This window comes from Triticum dicoccoides, chromosome 1B (genome assembly GCF_002162155.2).
Source record: "Triticum dicoccoides isolate Atlit2015 ecotype Zavitan chromosome 1B, WEW_v2.0, whole genome shotgun sequence".
NCBI classification, from domain to species: Eukaryota; Viridiplantae; Streptophyta; class Magnoliopsida; order Poales; family Poaceae; genus Triticum; species Triticum dicoccoides.
Window position 1 is genome coordinate 684,891,251 of NC_041381.1, and position 18,113 is coordinate 684,909,363.

General features: G+C 46.6%; 2 protein-coding genes across 2 annotated transcripts; one reads left to right on the forward strand and one right to left on the reverse strand.

The window, feature by feature from the left end:
* Positions 1 to 12,058: 12,058 nt before the first annotated feature.
* LOC119312557 lies at positions 12,059 to 13,089 on the reverse strand. Its single transcript, XM_037588289.1, has one exon. The coding sequence runs from the start codon at positions 13,001 to 13,003 to the stop codon at positions 12,437 to 12,439; it is 567 nt and encodes a 188-aa protein (XP_037444186.1). The 5' UTR covers positions 13,004 to 13,089; the 3' UTR covers positions 12,059 to 12,436.
* Positions 13,090 to 16,894: 3,805 nt separating this feature from the next.
* LOC119312568 lies at positions 16,895 to 17,872 on the forward strand. Its single transcript, XM_037588299.1, has one exon. The coding sequence runs from the start codon at positions 17,020 to 17,022 to the stop codon at positions 17,614 to 17,616; it is 597 nt and encodes a 198-aa protein (XP_037444196.1). The 5' UTR covers positions 16,895 to 17,019; the 3' UTR covers positions 17,617 to 17,872.
* Positions 17,873 to 18,113: the final 241 nt, after the last annotated feature.

An 18,113-nucleotide genomic window follows, 5' to 3' on the forward strand; every position in this document is an offset into this window, starting at 1 on the left:
CCAGAACCAGATCTAGACCACAAATTCGAAGTTGTGCATCTGCATGGGGAGGAGGAGGACGATCTGGACTTGTCGGGCGAGGTTGAAGACCTGATTGAAGGAGTGCATTGGCTAAGTATTTTTAGGGTTCACACCACCAAACCCTTCAGCCATGTCGCGCTGCTCAGGCAGATGAGGAACGCGTGGGCATCTGCACAGGTCGTGACAATCAATGTGAAGGGCCCGAACTTGTTCCTGGTTTAGTGTCATTATCTTGGAGATTGGAAGAGGGTGATGGAAGGAGGGCCATGGATTTTTTGCAATGCTCCAGTGATCCTTAAAGAGTACGATGGCTTTACCGATGTGGCTGAGTATAAGCTGAATGAACTACCGGCGTGGGCAAGGATAAAAGGGCTGCCTGATGGGCTTATAGCAAAAAAAGAACTAGCAGAATGGGTGGCTGCAAAGGTGGGGGAACCACCGTTTATGGTGCTTGTAAATGAGGGCAAAATAAACCCGGCTGGTACCTTGCGAGTTAAGAATCTTTGTGGATGTTAACACTCCCTTGGTGAAATTTGTCCTGATCACCCTCAAAGGAAGAAATACCCGATGTTCTATGACAAGCTACCAAATTTTTGGTTCTTCTGCGGTCTAATGGGCTGCACAGTTGAGGAGTGTGGCGTTGGCGTGCATGATCCATGTGCCTGCGAGTGGGGTGAGTGGTTATTGTGGAACCCGGGCCAGCCGGCCTATGCTGCAGGGGGAGGTGAGGTATGGATGCAAGTGCTAGGGGGAAGATCGGGTGGAAGAGGAGCTCGAGGAGGAAGACAAAGTGGAGGAGGATCGATGGGAGAGAGGAGAAGGCCAAAGGAGCATTCTGAACTGGAAGCGATGGAGCATGCTGCTTATGTACAAAACCCATCGGATAACGTCAATGCTCACAAGAGGTTGGTCTCTTCGGATGGGACTATGAACATTCATGGGCAGCCTATACCAAACCTTGTTGGGAAGGTTGTTGGGACAGTTCTGCAGCTGGAAAAGGGGCCGAATGGAGTAACTCGCGATGCCAATGCAGCTTCGGCGTCAACCCCAGAGAAGGCACCAATAGTGAAGAGGAGGAAGCAGGGGGTGAGCGGGAAGTAGATGAGATGGAGCTGAGCACTAAGGCGGCCTCCGATTTGAGGGACCGCCGGGCCAAATGAGGACCTTTTGTTGGAACTATCGCGGGATTGGCGACCCCGCGACGGTTCGTGAGCTACGCGATCTAGTGGAGGCTTGTGCGCCGGATGTGCTTTGGATAGTTGAAACTCAGCTTGTGAAGTATATGGTGGAAGGTTTGGCGGGTAGTTTAGGTTTTAGTGGTAGGTTTGGAGTAGCTAGCAGTGGTCGTAGTGGATGTTTGTGCTTGTACTGGAAGAATAATGTTGCCCTTGAAATAAAAAAATTCTCAGTATCACATTGACTCGGTAATTAAAGAACCGGGCAAAGAACCATGGTGCTTGTCTTGCTTCTATGGAGTTGCTAACAGGAGTCTTAAATTAAAAACTTGGGACACTATGAAGTTTTTGCGAGGAGAAAATACGCAACCGTGGGTCTGCATGGGTGACTTTAATGAAAATCTCCGTCCAGAGGAGCAGATGGGACCGAATGAGAGCGATAGCGCAGATATAGCAGGTTTCAGAGAGGCTGTAGATGTGTGCGACCTTGCAGATCTTGGATACAAAGGCCTGGATTGGACGTTTGAAAAAAGAGTGGTAGGAGGAGAATATTGTTGTGTCCGACTTGACCGCGCCCTTGCAACTCCGTCATGGTCGGCTGTATTTCCTTTTGCTTTAGTGGAACATCTCACGACGACCGAATCAGATCACTGTTAAATTGTTTTGTTATATGAGTTGGAAGATAGTAACTCGAGGATTGCACTAAAGAGGCCGTTTCGTTATGAGTGTATGTGGGAGACTGAAGATTCGTTCAGAGATACAGTGGAACAAGCTTGGCGGGCCGATCATCCTGCTACTGCTCTAGCCGAGCTTGCAGCTAAGCTGACCGTTGTTGCATCTTCTCTGAAACACTGTGGGAAGACCACTTTCGGCTCTGTGCGCCAAGAGTTGAGGAAACTCAGGCATGAGCTAGCTGCCTTGCGAGCTGATCCTCTTCGAGTTGGTCCAAGCGAGGAAGAGAAAAGGATCCAAAATCGCATAGTTGAAGTATCTTACCGAGAGGAGATCATGATGCGATAGAGATCGCGTATTCGGTGGCTTTCAGCGGGAAACAGCAACACCCAGTATTTTCAGAAGAAAGCTAGTGCTAGGAGAGCAAAAAACAATATTACGCAATTGCAGCACCAAGATGGATCGATGTGTACGGACCCGGCCGAACTAGCAGATATGGTCGGTTCTTTTTATGCTAATCTTTATGCTCCAGAGGGAACTATAGGTATGGAATAGGTTCTATCACATATACCGACCAGAGTGGATGCAGCCATGAATGTTGGCCTCAATGCTCCTTACACTAAGGATGAGATAAAAATGCGCTTTTTCAGATGTTTCCCACCAAGGCCCCCAGACCGGATGGTTTCCCAGCTCACTTTTTTCAGTGGCACTAGGAGGTTTGTGGTGATGAGGTAACAGGAATGATCACTAGGGTGCTCAATGGAGATGACTCACCGGAGGAAATCAATCGCACGTTCATCGTTATGATTCCAAAGATAGCAAGTCCAAAACTGTTAGGACAATTTCAACCTATAAGCCTTTGCAATGTGATCTACAAGATCGCATTGAAGGTCTTAGAAAACAGGTTGAAGATTATACTCCCAGAGGTTATTTCTCAAGAGCAGTCGGCTTTTGTTCCTGGACGCCTTATAACAGACAACTTTATCATAGCATATGAATGTCTGCATTACATGAAAACAAGGAGAGCTAAGGGTAATCGCTACTGTGCACTCAAGCTAGACATGATGAAGGCTTATGACATAATTGAATGACCATATCTGGAGGCAGTTATGCTCAAGATGGGCTTTAGCCCGCGCTTCACAACTACGATTATGAGGTGTATAACTTCAGTTTCTTTTTCTGTCCTATTTAATGGTGGCATCTTGGATGATTTCAGGCCCTCAAGGGGTTTATGGCAAGAGGATCCTGGCTCCCCTTATCTATTCCTACTAGCTGCAGAGGGTTTGTCTTGTTTGCTGAAATCAGAAGGCCTTGGCGTTCGAGGCCTGTCGGTAGCTGCGTCGGCACCGGTTGTTGATCATCTTCTTTTCGCCGATGACAGCCTTTTATTCTTTGAAGCAACGACTGGTAGTGCATCCAAGGTGAAGGAACTTCTTGACATATACTGTGCGGCATCTGGCCAACGCATCAATACAGATAATCGTCAATTTTTTTTCAGTAAGGGCGTTTCGGATTCAGCACGTGTTGATATAAAAAATGTTCTTGAAGTTCAGAATGAATCTCTGAACGAGAAGTACTTGGGCCTGCCTACCTATGTAGGTAAGGCTAAGGAGGGCTGCTTTAGGTACTTGAAGGACAGAATATGGAAACAAATACAAGGATGGATGGAGAAATGTTTGTGAGCAGGGGGGAAGAAGTCTTGATTAAATCAGTTGCTCAATCCATTCCGACCTACTCTATGGCGTGCTTTAAATTGCCTCGTGGTTTATGTGAACATATCAATGCTCTCCTTCGGAAATTCTGGTGGGGCAGTAAGCAAGGTCAGAGAAAACTAGCATGTGTGTCGTGGAAGACAATGTGCAAGTCCAAGTTTGTGGGAGGTATGGGGTTTCGAGATGTTGAGCTCTTCAATTTGGCGTTACTTGCTCGGCAAGTTTGGCGCTTGCTACAGGACCCATCCTCTCTTAGTGCCCGTGTCTTGAAGGCGCGTTACTATCCACAGTCTGATATTTTGGACGCCACCTTGGGTACCCACCCATCTCAGGTTTGGCACTCACTTCTGGAGGGGCGAGATCTGTTAGCACTTGGGATCATCAAGAGAATTGGGTCGGGTTCCACCACTCATATTTGGCAAGATAATTAGCTGCCACGAGACTTCAAGCTAATACCACTATGTGCTATTTCGGCTAGCCCACCACAGCTAGTCTCTGATTTGATTGAGTGCGTGACTAGGTCATGGAAGAAATATATCTTGGAGGAGCATTTTGTTTGCCTGGATGTGGATGTTATCTTGAACATACCACTGAGTTCTAGAGTACAACATGATTTTTGGGCATGGCACTATGACAGGAGGGGTGTCTTCTCTGTCCGATCAGCCTATAAATGCTAAGTGGAATTAGGCAGCAGCGAGAAGATTGGCTCGAGCAGAGGACGACCCCGTCAAATGTGGCAGCTGAGCGTCACTCCTGGTCACAGTTATGGAAGGTTAAAATACCATCAAAGGTGAAAGTTTTTGTATGGCGTCTGTCACACATGTCACTGCCAACGGGAACTGTAAGACATGAGAGGAAGAAGGCGACCTCGCCGGCCTGCTCTATATGCAACTCAGCTGAAGATTCTTGGCGGCACTCGTTGTTTGACTGTCGCATGGTGTCGGTGTCAAAACCGGCGGATCTCGGGTAGGGGGTCCCGAATTGTGCGTCTAAGGCTAATGGTAACAGGAGGCAGGGGACACAATGTTTTACCCAAGTTCGGGCCCTCTCGATGGAGGTAATACCCTACTTCCTGCTTGATTGATCTTGATGATATGAGTATTACAAGAGTTGATCTACCATGAGATCGTAGAGGCTAAACCCTAGAAGCTAGCCTATGATTATGATTGTTGTTGTCCTACGGACTAAACCCTCCGGTTTATATAGACACCGGAGGGGCCAGGGTTACACAGAGTCGGTTACAGAGAAGGAGATCTACATATTCGAATCACCAAGCTTGCCTTCCACGCAAAGGAGAGTCCCATCCGGACACGAGACAAAGTCTTCAATCTTGTATCTTCATAGTCCAACAGTCCGGCCAAAGTATATAGTCTGGCTGTCCGGATACCCCCTAATCCAGGACTCCCTCACATGGCGTGGTGCATTTGGGCCCTGGGGGATGAAGAAGCTCTTGAGCATTTGCTATCAAACAGAGTGCATGATGCCCGCCTTTGGCTATTTTGGTTGTTTGAAACGTTGAACCAACAAGACCTGGCAAGAGTGCTCATTACAATGTGGTCGATTTGGTGGGCGAGGAGGCGTGCAATACATGATAATGAGTTTCAGAGCCCTTTGTCAACTATGTGCTTCATCAATAGGTATTTGGAGGACTTGGAGATTGCTTTGGTGAGGACCGTACAACCAACTATGCGGGCAGCCCAGCCTCATGTCCAGAGGTGGATCGCTCCTGGTGAAAATTCGGCAAAGATAAATGTTGATGGAGGACTTTCACGCAATGGATGCATGGGCGCTGCTGCAGCTGTTTGTCGAAACAAGGATGGCAAGTATCTGGGAGCCTCGGCGACGATCTTTGAAGGACTAGTTGATGCACCCAATCTGGAAGCTTGTGCATGCAATGAAGCCCTCTCCCTCGCAACGGATCTCAACATATCACATTTGATAATAGCTTCAGATTGTATGCAGGTTGTCTCGGATATCAACCAGGGTGCACAATCATCTTATTCCATGATTCTAGATGAGATTAGAGATAGAGTAAAGGGTTTTGTTAAAGTTACTTTTCGGTTTGAGGTTGGGGAAGCGAATTATGAAGCTCATGCCTTGTCAAAGGCAGCTTCATCGCTTTCGGAAGGTCGCCACATGTGGCTAGGGATCCCCCAAACACTATTTGTATTCCGGATGATTTGAACAATGAATAAAATCCCTAGTTCCCCTAAAAAAGTTAGATAGCAGATGGCCCGTCTGGGAAGGAAAAAAAAGGGTTGCGTGCTCAATTGGGAGGGACAGTCACATGCATACATGTTATCCTCGCCGAGACCCGGTTCGGGCGATGTTTTTTACTGTCGTCAGAGAGCATGTGGAGGAGGTGTGTCTCTCGCCTCTTCGGCGAATCCCGTGGGATCCTGTCGGCATTTGTTTTCGGTGGATCTGCTTGGATCCGATCTTTATTCGTCTACGTCTTTGTGTCTATAGGTTGGAACCTTCCCTATCTATTATTCTATTCATCACGGCGGTTGCTATTCTGATGCGCTGGTTCTATGGGTCTTACCACGACAACTTCTCGTCCCGCTCCGATGAAGGAGGGACGATGACGGGCGGCGTGCCTTCGGCTTGGTCCAGTAGTTGTAGTCATCATTAGGTGGTGTATGAATATGGATGTAATTTTTACTTTTGATGTTCTTTGTACTACCTTGAGGGTTGACGAATAGATTGGAAGTTTTTTGTTAAAAAAATATGAGATTGATGGACACATATGCATGTGCTATGCGAGTATGCGAGGGAGCGAGTGAGTAAAAAATTGGAATCCAATAACTCCCGAACGTTCGGATTTTGAGCATTTCGTCCCGAACGTTTTTACATGGCAACTTTAGTTCATAGGGGATGGCAACTTCGTCTTTTTTCGTTTTTTGTCAGAAAATTGTTATATTTACCTAATCTCACGCAAACTAAACTTGCCATCTAAACCCGTTTGGGTTGCCATGCTTAACTCCCGAACGTACGGGAGTTACATTACCGAAATTTTTTGAGAGCAACTTGTCGTGTGCATAGTAATTTCGAAAAAAAAATGAGGCAAAAAGTGAGCGAGTAGTACAGTATAGAACGGAAGCAGAGTGGTACAGTAGCTAGGCCGCCGACACATATGACGGGGTGCAGCTTTGGCGGCCGCATACTTTTTTTATAACCTTCGACCCGCCTAGCGCGACCAATTCAAAGCCGATCTTGACACGACCGCCCCATCACTGCGCCGGCAACAAAGAAGAGTTAACAAGACCGGTGACGATGAGCTAGCAGCAAGTCAGACGGAGCTGGCGCCGGCGATCTCATCACGATATATATACAGAGCAAAGCTAAGCTTCACCTCAGAGACACTACCACACGCAGCTAAGATCACCGTGCCATCCCGTCGCAGCAGAGCACGAGACGCGCCTTCCCCGATCGCATGGCCGGCCTCGTGTCCCGGCCGCGCCGGAGCGTGCAGATGTACTGGGCGCGCAGGAACTACCAGCGCCTCGGCAGCGGCGGCTCGCCGTCGCGGCGCAGCGTCCGGGTGGCCCGCCTCGGCGGCGCGGCCGGGAGCAGGACGCGGGCGACGCCAGCAGGCGCCGTGCAGCGCCGTCTGCGGTGGCTGGCCGGCGTGGCCAGGCTGCGCGCGGCCGCGCTGCTGTCGCCGGTGCGGCTGCTCGCGAGGCTGCGGGACGCGTACGTCGACGCGATGCTGGCGCTGGCCGGGGGCGCCGGGCGGCCGTGCGCGGCGCTGGCGACGAAGCCCCGGGAGCAGGGCGAGCTGTGGGCGAAGCGGGTGCCCCGGGCGCGGTCGACCGCCGGCGGCGGCGACTTCGAGCGGCGGATGATGGCGCACATCTACAGCGCGCTCGTTACACCGGAGCTGCCGGGCGCCGCGCACGGCACGGCCTGATTAAATCTTGGGCATGTCAGGGTTAATAATTTGCTGGCTGCACCGGCGATTAACCCCTCCTCGTGTTTTCTTTTATTTGTTTGTTTGGAATACCGTGACACGAAGCGTACTCCAATCTACGCCCCTTCAAAATGTTTATGAATACCGTGACAAACGCGTTGTACGATGAACATAGACTTCAATCTATGTCCCCTTAAAATGTTTATGGGGCGAGCAGGAGTAGCGCGCCGGAGGCATAGTAAATCTTGAACTTATCAAGATTTTGAAAAACTATCTTATACGGCATATGCGTCTCTGGTTTAATGTATGTATAATACAACCCAGAAGATAGAGAAGGCAAATTTTCAAGGACTTCCTTTCGAAATCCCTTTTGCTGAGTTATGAGTAGGCATTCAGCCACACTCTCTTCATTAGTTTTCACATGGAAACCATTTTTGCGGATATCCTTAAAACTCAGCAAGGTACGAGTAGAATCTGGATACAGTAGAGCATTCTGGATTACCAATTTAGTACCCATAGGGAGTGTAATTGTAGCTTGACCAGAACCAACAATTACCGTGTCTCGACCAGCAATTGTCATGACACTTTCATTACTCTTCTTGAGTGTTTGGAAATACTTCATCTCCCTAAGTATCGTGTTAGTAGATCCACTATCCACTAAACACATTTCCTCCTCCATTGTATTATTCCTTGAAGTTCGTTTTTCTTCTCCAGCGAGTTCCTGTGTGGCCTATCGCTCTCGCTGGAGAGAAGTGTGTGATAACGTGTGAAGAAACAGTGTGAATGAACAGTAATCAAATCACTAATGATGGATGTTGATGATGTACATATTTATATCCCCGGAAGGGAGGGGTCGCGCAGGCGCGACCTTTACAAGTGATGGATCGAAAGAACGCGTCCGTTACAATAGGACGTGACCCATCGGGAGAGGAACCGCACATCGGTTTTGCTAAGTAGGGATTTCCATTAATTAAACTAATTAATTAATCCTAACAATTACTACTTGAAGTTGAAGTTTGATAGTGTTGGAAGTCCGCACCTATAATTATCCCACAAAACTCCATTTCACCGAAATATAATGCAAAACATAAAGGGAAAACCTAGAAAACAGGGAACCAACGTCTTGCTTTCAAGTGTTTTTTCTTTGCGTCATTTTTCTACCTGTATCGCGCGGAAAGGGGAAGACGAAAAATCCAAATAGTACGGGGTCGGACTGTAAAAAGAACAAAATCAGAAACCGGAAAGAAAAAATCGGAAACCAATGGCTTCAGATGTTTTGCCCGCATGGAGCGCTTCGGAAGCGTTAGCTTGTTCCCTTTTGTAAGGAGTGCTCCTTTAGTTGCTCTCCTCACGTTGCCTTGGACCATCGACCACTTAACCATTGACCATTCACTTCTAAAAAAAGGTGAAATTGAAAAGAGTTCACTTTTTTAAGCTCACGAATCTAAAGAATGAAATTCTTTATAAAATTCTAAGCAAATAGTGAATTTATAAAAAAAAATCAGTAATTTGAAAAGGTTCTTAAATTTTAGAAAAGGTCACTATTGTGTTTTGCAAATTTATGTAAAGTTCATGAATTTGAAAAAGTTCTCAAATTTTAAAAACAATTTGGTGAATTCAAAAAATTTCATGAATTTCAGAAAATTTCATGAATTTAGAAAACTTCATGATTTTGATAAAGTTTTTAAGTAAAAATGGTTTGGGAATCTGAAAATTTTTCACAAATCGAAAAAAGTGCAGGAATTTAGGAAGGTTCATATATTTAAAAAAAACTAAAGGAAAAAACTAAAGTAGAAATGAAAAGCCGGACATAAAACCAGAAACGACAAAACTAAAAATAAACCTGACTTGAAGCTCTACCATTGGGAGCTTCACAGGAACCAATGAACGTTTCTACATGGGCGGGCCGAAGAATTCTAGCACAGGGAATGGGTCACCGGTTAGCGACCGCGCGCGTATCACCCTCAAGCTGGTTTTTTACTGGCCGGCCCATTTCTGTGTTTCGTCCACACCTGTTTTGGGAAGGTTCTAGAAACCTTCCCTGAACCGGTTTAATATTTTCTTTCTTTCTTTCTTTCGTTTTCCCTCTTTCTTTCATGTTTCTTTTTCTGTTTTTTATTCCTTTTTTTCATTTTGCGAAAATATTTTAAATTTGTCAAACTTTTTTTAAAACCGTGAACTTTTTTGTGTGGTTGTTTTAGAAATCTGAACATTTTCTGAAATTGGAAACATTTTTAAAATTTGCAAACAATTTTCTGAAATTATGAAAATTAAAATTTGCAAACAATTTTCTGAAATTATGAAAATTATTTATAAATTCATGAAAGTACTCTTATATCATGAATGTATTCTTAATTCATGTACAATTTTTCCAAATCTTTTTTTTGGAAATTTTTTCCATTTGTTTACAAATTCGTGAACATTCTTTTAAATGGTAACATTTTTTGAATTCACGAACAAATTTTTGAACCATAAATATTTTTTGAAATCATGAACTTTTTTAAAATTCGTGAAGAATTTTTAAATTCATAAACGTTTCTCTTAAACAAGGAACATTATGTGAATTCCTAAACAGATTTTTTGGAATCCTGGACACTTATGGATTTCATGAACAATTTTTTAAAATCTGCAACTTTTTTACAATTTAAAACATTTTGATAACCCAAATAATTGAAAAAACCCGAGAGAAAATAACAGGGGGCGTCCCTGCCGGCACAAGGGCCGGCCTAGAAGGGTGCACTCACGGCTGGTTGGTCATCCTGGAGGTATGTACAATCTCCTCGAGAGATTCCACAATTTAGACATATTGTTCTTTGTAATGGGATCTCTAAGCTATGCTCCATGCACGATCCTTGCTACCCAACATGCATATAGGGTGTTGAGTCTATAAAGAACAAATTAACGCTTTAAGTAAGATGATATAATGTAGACAAAATAAACCAAACAATATAATTGAACCCCGACGTTTTCCTCTTAGCAGCAACAATACAAATATGGACCTCGCTACCCCTTCTGTCAGTGGGTGAGGAAACCGCAAGATTGAACCTACTATCATGCACCACTTCCACTGAAGATCTACTCATCAACTTGGCCAAAGAAAACTCAAAGATCGAAAAGCATTACATAGCTATAACAACCACACATAATAAAGTTCAGAAAAAGCTCAAGTACTTTTAATGAATAATCTGATGATAAACCTACAATTCAACGAATCCCAACAAACACACCGCAAAAAAAGATTACATTGAATAGAATTCGAGGAGAACATTGTATTGAAGATCAAAGAGATAGATAGAGAGAGAGTGTGAGTGAGAGAGAGAGAGACACATAGATCTTGTGGAAACTACTCACACATCATCGAAGGTGAATCAAGGTTGATATAGAAGCCCTCTGTGATAGATTCCCCTCTGGTAGAATACTGAAAAAGACCTCCAGGTGGGATCACGGAAAAAAGAGACTTGCGGTGGCGGAAAAATTGTTTCGGTTGATGCTCTATTTTTTTCCAATAATAGAGAATTTACAGGGCTGGAATTAGATCAGAAGGAGCCACGTGGGGATGACAAGATATCAGAGCGCGCTCTACCCCTCAAGGCATGTCATGTTGCCTTGTCGTCTCCTCGTAGGTCTTCTGGTCCTCCCATGAAGTTTCTAGGGTATCTTCATGTCTAGAAAAAATTGTCAAAAAGTTTCGTCGTATTCAGACTTCGTTTGGTATAGATTTTTTGTAACACAAAAAATAAGCTGAAAATAGCAACTGGCACTAGGCACTAGATTAATAGGTTAGTTTCCCAAAAAAGATATAAAATTGCATATAAAGTATATAAGATTGATAATATAATAGCATGAGACAATCCAAAATTATAGATAGGTTGGAGACGTATCAGAGACTCGGGTCATCTTGGATCAGGGCGACAGTCATCGGCATGATGAGGCTACCATGGCGAGGTTTAGGGCGGAAAATATGCACCTCGTGTTGGAGGAGTATGAGTAGTCGGTGCATCGGAACAAGCCGGTGATAAGGGGGTGAGGAAGGAGAAGGCTACCATGGCGAGGTTTAGGGCGGAAAATATGCACCTCGTGTTGGAGGAGTATGAGTAGTCGGTGCATCGGAACAAGCCGGTGATAAGGGGGTGAGGAAGGAGAAGGAGGAGGAGGAGGAGGACGCTGGTCCCTCAAGGGTGATCGAGCTCGATTCGAAGGACGGGACGATTCGGGCTCCGATATTGGCTGGGACAATCTCTGAGTAGTTTGCAGTCGAAGTAAGTTTCTATCCGAACTGAATGTCTTGAAACCGGGTACATATGAACCCGCTTTTAAAAAAAGCATTTTAAACATGTTTTAAAAGGTGAATATTTTCAAAACAAAATTTCACGTCTACCATCTCCGCAAAATATGTGTACGACATAAAATTTAGCGAAAAAATGCCTTTTTTTGCCAACGCAAAAAAGACAAATTTCAGTGCTTTCAAATAGCGTTTCAAGACACTTTCTTTTGTCTTTTTTGCACGGGCCAAAGATAATTTTGTTTTTCAGCGAAAGTTTCGGTGCGCACATACAATGTGGAGCTGTACATGTGGAACTGTTTTTCAGATTTTTTTGGCAATTAGAAATGTGTTTTCTGAAGTGGGCTCATATGCACCCGGGTTCATCCACGTATTTTCCGACTCCTATGCTTTCTTTCTATGTACCCACACATGTAGATGTAGCCTACTTTCACCCGGGTCCTGGCTGTCCCCGAACGGCAGATAGCCAAAGCAGCAATACAACTATACAAGCGTACCACCACAATTCAAATTGCACAATGTTTCACGTTTAGTCGTTTACAGAGGATGCGGTCATGTGGACGATTTACGTTTTCTGAAGATGAGTGCATGGCAACGTTGTGCTCCCCGTGCCGGGCGACCGGCGGCCGCCTCGAGCAGTCCATCACTACTAATTCTGAAATTAAGCGGCGACCGGCCTTGGGATGTGGCCGCAGTTTTCCGGCGTGGCGGAGACGCTCTTCTGGGCGCGCAGTTGCTGGTAGAACCTCCTGATGAACTCGTCGGCTTCCCTGTCCACCTGCTGGTGCTCGCTCGCCGTGAACGGCGAGTAGGTGATGTGCAGCTTGTCCGTAGCCGGCGACGCCCACGTGGTCGGAGAAGGCGTCGCCGCCGCGAGCCCATCCTCGTCGTCGAAGAGGTGCCCGCTGTCGTTGAGCATCTCGAGCACCCTCGCGATGTCGGCCGCGTCGTAGCTGCTGTAACAGCCGGCCGCTTCGTCGCCACGGTGCTTCGCCGCGACGGTTGAGGAGCGAGAGCGGGCCGCCGCGCGGCGGTGGAAGTTGACGAAGCCGCCGAGGGCCTTGCTGGCGTCCCTGCTGCGGTGGAGGTCCATGGCGAGCTTACGCCCGGACGACAGCGCGCCGCGGCGCAGAAGGTAGATGACGGTGCGCGCCAGGCGCCACAGCCGCCGCCCCACGCTCTTGGGCTGAGCAGCAGTGGTCTTCCCGGCGACGACCTTGACGGCCATTTGCAACCGAGATAAGCGGTATCACTCACTCTCGTCTCGCTCTGGGTCGTTGGATAGGTACTAACGAGTAACGATACTGTCACTCACTGTCGCTCTTGGTCGTTGGATAGGAATAGGATTGGGATGTCAGGTATTTGAAGGAGCGAGGGTTCTGTCTCGTGTGTCGTCGCGTGCCGGGCTGGGTCGGAAACGAGGGCTGGTGGCTTACATTATTGGTCGTGGTTGGCGAAGGATATGGAGCCTTTTCTTTGAGCACCAACCTGCCTGATTGGAGTACTTTTTTTCTTCCTTTTTAAGGTTGCATGATTGGGGTAAAATAATAATATGGGAGATTAGTGCAACCCTGGGTTTTCAGTGTCTGCATGGATATGGATGTCGATGTTCTCAACACATCTTGGAGAACGACTTGGAGTTGTCTCGAGTATCGACGTCGACGCAGCCGTGCTGGTGCTCGTGCCATTGGTGCAGTGCGGCATAGGTCACTCTAGGCCATACTTGCTCGTACTCTGGAAAAAATGACAGGGTGCTGAGTTCAACTTTAACGAAGATGAGACATGTGCATCCGTCATAAGAATGCCGTATATTCATAAGGGTGAGTTTGCATTCGTGTTGTGAGGATCTGTACTATATTTTTCAAGAAAAAAAAGGCAAGAACAGTAGTTTCATCCAACTAACAACTACTTATAACGTATACTGTACATGGTAACACAATTGTTGATTAAAAACAACAAAACACAATTATTGGTGTCTTCACCTGCTTTAGATAGGCCAGGGCCACGTCCTTCTCTTTTCTTTTTTGTTTGGATAAAGGACACTTGTTGCCAAAATAAGAGCGCTTTGCATGATCCACGTAGCACATAGCACCACACCAGATTTCATCTACACGTAAGAGGTCGGTGCTACAAAGTACAAAACTCATGTGCCGAAAGTTTGTTTTCAAGTGCTCAACAGATTGTTATCGGAATTTAGGAGAAGTAGAGATTAGGTTTTTCTCCCCTATATCCCTTGATGGCTAGGGTAAACTCTTCCCTCCAATCTTCACCAATGAGCCTGTAGGCTCGTCTCCCCTCTACCTGCCCCTCCGGCGGCCGGTGACGGGGAGGAGAATTCTAATGCCTCCCCTCTGGTTAGTAGTTTAGCTTAGGTTTTTGTTTTGTCCTTGCATGTGCAGTGCTTGGACGGATGGCGACACTTTTTTTTTGAGTTTGTCTTTCAGGCTTCAATCCTCCTCGAGTTTTCAGTGTCTGCATGGATATGGATGTCGATGTTCTCAACGTCTCGGAGAAAGACTTGGAGTTGTCTCGAGTATCGATGTCGACGCACCCGTGCTGATGATGCTCGTGCCGTTTGGTCCAGTGCGGCATAGGTCACTCTGAAAAAAAAATGACAGTCTGCTGAGTTCAACTTTAACGAAGATGAGACATACGCATCCGTCATAAGAATGCCGTATATTCATGGGGTGAGTTTGCATACGTGTTGTGATGGTCTGTATTATATTTTTCAAAAAAAAGAGGCAAGAACAATTTCATCCAACTAACAGCTACTCCCTCCGTTTCTAAATACGGAGTATTTGTCTTTTTAGAGATTTCAAATGAACTACCGCATACGGATATATATAGACATATTTTGGAGTGTATATTCACTTATTTTTCTCCGTATGTAGTCACTTGTTGAAATATCTAGAAAGACAAATATTTAGAAACGGAGGGAGTATCGTGCTTATATTTTTTTAAACAATCACAGGGGGAGAGAATCCCCACTGAATCTACATGCTTATAAAGTATACATAGTAACACAATTATTGATAAAAAACACAATTATTGGTTAAAAACCAAAACAACACAATTATTGGTGTCTTAATCTGCTTTGGATAGACCAGGGCCACGTCCTTCTCTTTTTTTTTCGGATAAAGGACACTTGTTGCCAAAATAAGAGCGCTTTGCATGATCCACGTAGTACATAGAAAAATATGGTACGTAGCACCACACCTAATTTCATCTACACGTAAGAGGTCGGTGCTACAAAGTACAAAACTCATGTGCAGAAAGTTTGGTGTCAAGTGCTCAATAGATTGTTATCCAAATTTAGGAGAAGTAGAGATTAGGTTTTTCTTCCCTATCCCTTGATGGCTAGGGTAAACACTTCCCTTCAAACTTTACCAACGAGCATGTAGATTCGTCTCCCCTCTGCCTGTCCCTCTGACTTTCCGGTTGTCATCGACAAGGTCAAACCGGCTTCGATAGGAGAGCGGCGGCAGCGGTGGATCGACGGCTCGTTCTGGCGGCAGTAGTGATTGTTGGGTGATCTCGAAATATCAATACAGTTTTATTATGTTTGAGATGATTTGCACTTCCGATAAATTTTGATAATAGATTTGGGGGCGGGAAGTATAAATCACCCAAATCTATTATCAAAGTTCATCGGAAGTACAAAACATCTCAAACATAATGAAAACTATATCGAGATTCCGAGATCACCCAACAACCACTACCTCCGCCAGTACAAGCCGCCGACCCGCCGCGGTCGCCGCTCTCCTATTGAAGCCAGCTTGACATGTCAATAACAACCTGAAAGTCTTTGTGCACGTGCGCCTTAGGACCAGCGCCCTGGAGTCACAGTCGCCGTCGTTCAACCATTGAATAGATCTGAAGCAGCTCACACAAAATCCCGCGACACAACGAGCAAACCTAACATTAGTACCCCAAGACGGTAGGAATCCACGCCAGAGCTCCGTCGAATACGTTAGATGGACGAACTTGAGGAGGATCGAAGTCCGGAAGACAAACTCAAAGAAGAAACGCCACCATCCGTCCAAACGCCGCACATGTGAGGACAAAAGAAAGAAAGAAAAAACCTAACCTAAAGTACTAACTAGAGAGGAGACATCGGAATTCTCCTCCCCGTCACCGGTCGCGGGAGGGGCGAACAGAGGAAAGACAAATCGATAGGCTCATTGGTGAAGCTTGGAGGGAGACAAATCGATAGGCTCATTGGTGAAGCTTGGAGGGACGAGTTTGCCGTAGTTGTCAATGGATGAGGAAGAACAACCTAATCTCTACTTCTCCTAAATCTTGATAACAATCTATTCACCAAACTTTCGGCACATGAGTTTTGTACTTTGTAGCACCGACCTCTTACGTGTAGATGAAATTAGGTGTGGTGCTACCATGTTTTTCTATCTGCTACGTGGATGATGCAAAGCGGTCTTATTTTGGCAACAAGTGTCCTTTATCCGAACAAAAAAGAAAAGAGAAGGACGTGGCCCTGGCCTATCCAAATTAAAGCAGATCAAGACACCAATAATTGTGTTTTTTGTTTTTAGCAAATAATTGTGTTTTTTTCCAACCAATATTTGTGTTACCATGTATACGTGATAGTGGTTGTTAGTTGGATGAAACTGTCCTTGCCTTTTTTTCTGAAAAATATAGTAATGCAGATGCTCACAACACGAACGCACACTCACCCCCTACCGAATACCGATACACGGCCATCTTCCGACGGATGCGCATGTCTCATCTTGCTTAAAGTTGAACTCAGCAAAGTGTCGTTTTTTCCAGAGTACGAGCAAGTATGGCCTAGAGTGACCTATGCCGCACTGCACCAACAGCACGAGCAACAGCACGGCTGCGTCGACATCGATGCTCGACACAACTCCAAGTCCTCCTCCCAGATGTTCAGAACATCAACATCCATATCCATTCTATTCGGGAAAAAAAATACATATCCATGCAGACACTGAAAACCTGGGGTTGCACAAAAACCTTAAAAAGGAAGAAAAAAAGCACTCCAATCAGGCAGGTTGGTGCTCCAAATCCTTAATGAAAGCCACCATCCCTCGTTTCAGACCCGGCCCGGCACGCCACGACACACAAGACACAACCCTCGCTCCTTCAAATACCTGACATGACATCCCTATCCTATCGACCAAGAGCGACAGTGAGTGACAGTATCGTTAGTACCTATCCAACAACCAAGAGCGAGACGAGAGCGAGTGACACCGCTTATTTCGGTTGCAAATGGCCGTCAAGGCCGTCGCCGGGAAGACCGCTGCTGCTCAGCCCAAGAGCGTGGGGCGGCGGCTGTGGCGCCTGGCGCGCACCGTTGTCTACCTTCTGCGCCGCGGCGCGCTGTCGTCCGGGCGTAAGCTCGCCATGGACCTCCACCGCAGCAGGGACGCCAGCAAGGCCCTCGGCGGCTTCGTCAACTTCCACCGCCACGCCGCGGCTTGCTCTCGCTCCTCCTCTGTCGTCGCAGCGAAGCGCCGTGACGACGAAACCGTCGGCTATTACCACAGCTACGACGCGGCCGACATCGCCAGGGTGTTCGAGATGCTCAACGGCAGCGAGCACCTCTTCGACGACGAGGACGGGGGGCCCGCGGCGGCGACGCCATCTCCCGCCGCGTGGGCGTCGCCGGCCTTCGGGCGCAGCAGCGCGGCTACGGGCCAGCCGCGCGTCACCGACTCGCCGTTCACGGCGGGCGAGCACCAGCAGGTGGACAGGAAAGCCGACGAGTTCATCAGGAGGTTCTACCGGCAACTGCGCGCCCAGAAGAGCGTCTCCGCCACGCCGGAAAACCACGGCCACGTCGTCCCAAGGCCGGTCGCCGCTTAATTTTAGAATTATTGCTGGACTGCTTGAGGCGGCCGCCGGTCGCCCGGCAGGGGAGCACAACGTTGCCATGTCTTCATCTTTAGAAAACATAAATCATCCACATCCTCTCTACACGACTAAGGCCTTGTACAATGATAGAAGATTAGGGAAGGTGCTTAAAGAAATAAACCAGATTTTTCTTAAGTACCGGTGCTTATTTGTACAGGATAGACGCTTAACTAAGCGTCTTTTCTGTAGAAATTGCCCGGTTTATTTTTCTAAGCATTCTCTAAGCACCTCTCATTGTACAAGGCCTAAGGGTAAAAAAATTATGCAATTTGAATTGTTGTGGTACACTTGTATTATTGTATCGCTTGGCTATATGTCGTTCGGGGACAGTCAGGATGGATGAAAATGGCGAATCTATGGGTTTGAACCGGCGACCTCGTGCTCTCCACTCACGCCGGCAGATAACCATGGGACCTCCGATATGGCGCGTGGGGCGCTGCGCACCCCAC

Excerpts from the sequence above, each read along its gene's own strand:
- LOC119312557 (XM_037588289.1), bottom strand. The coding sequence starts at position 13,003 with ATGGCCGTCAAGGTCGTCGCCGGGAAGACCACTGCTGCTCAGCCCAAG.
- LOC119312568 (XM_037588299.1), top strand. The coding sequence starts at position 17,020 with ATGGCCGTCAAGGCCGTCGCCGGGAAGACCGCTGCTGCTCAGCCCAAG.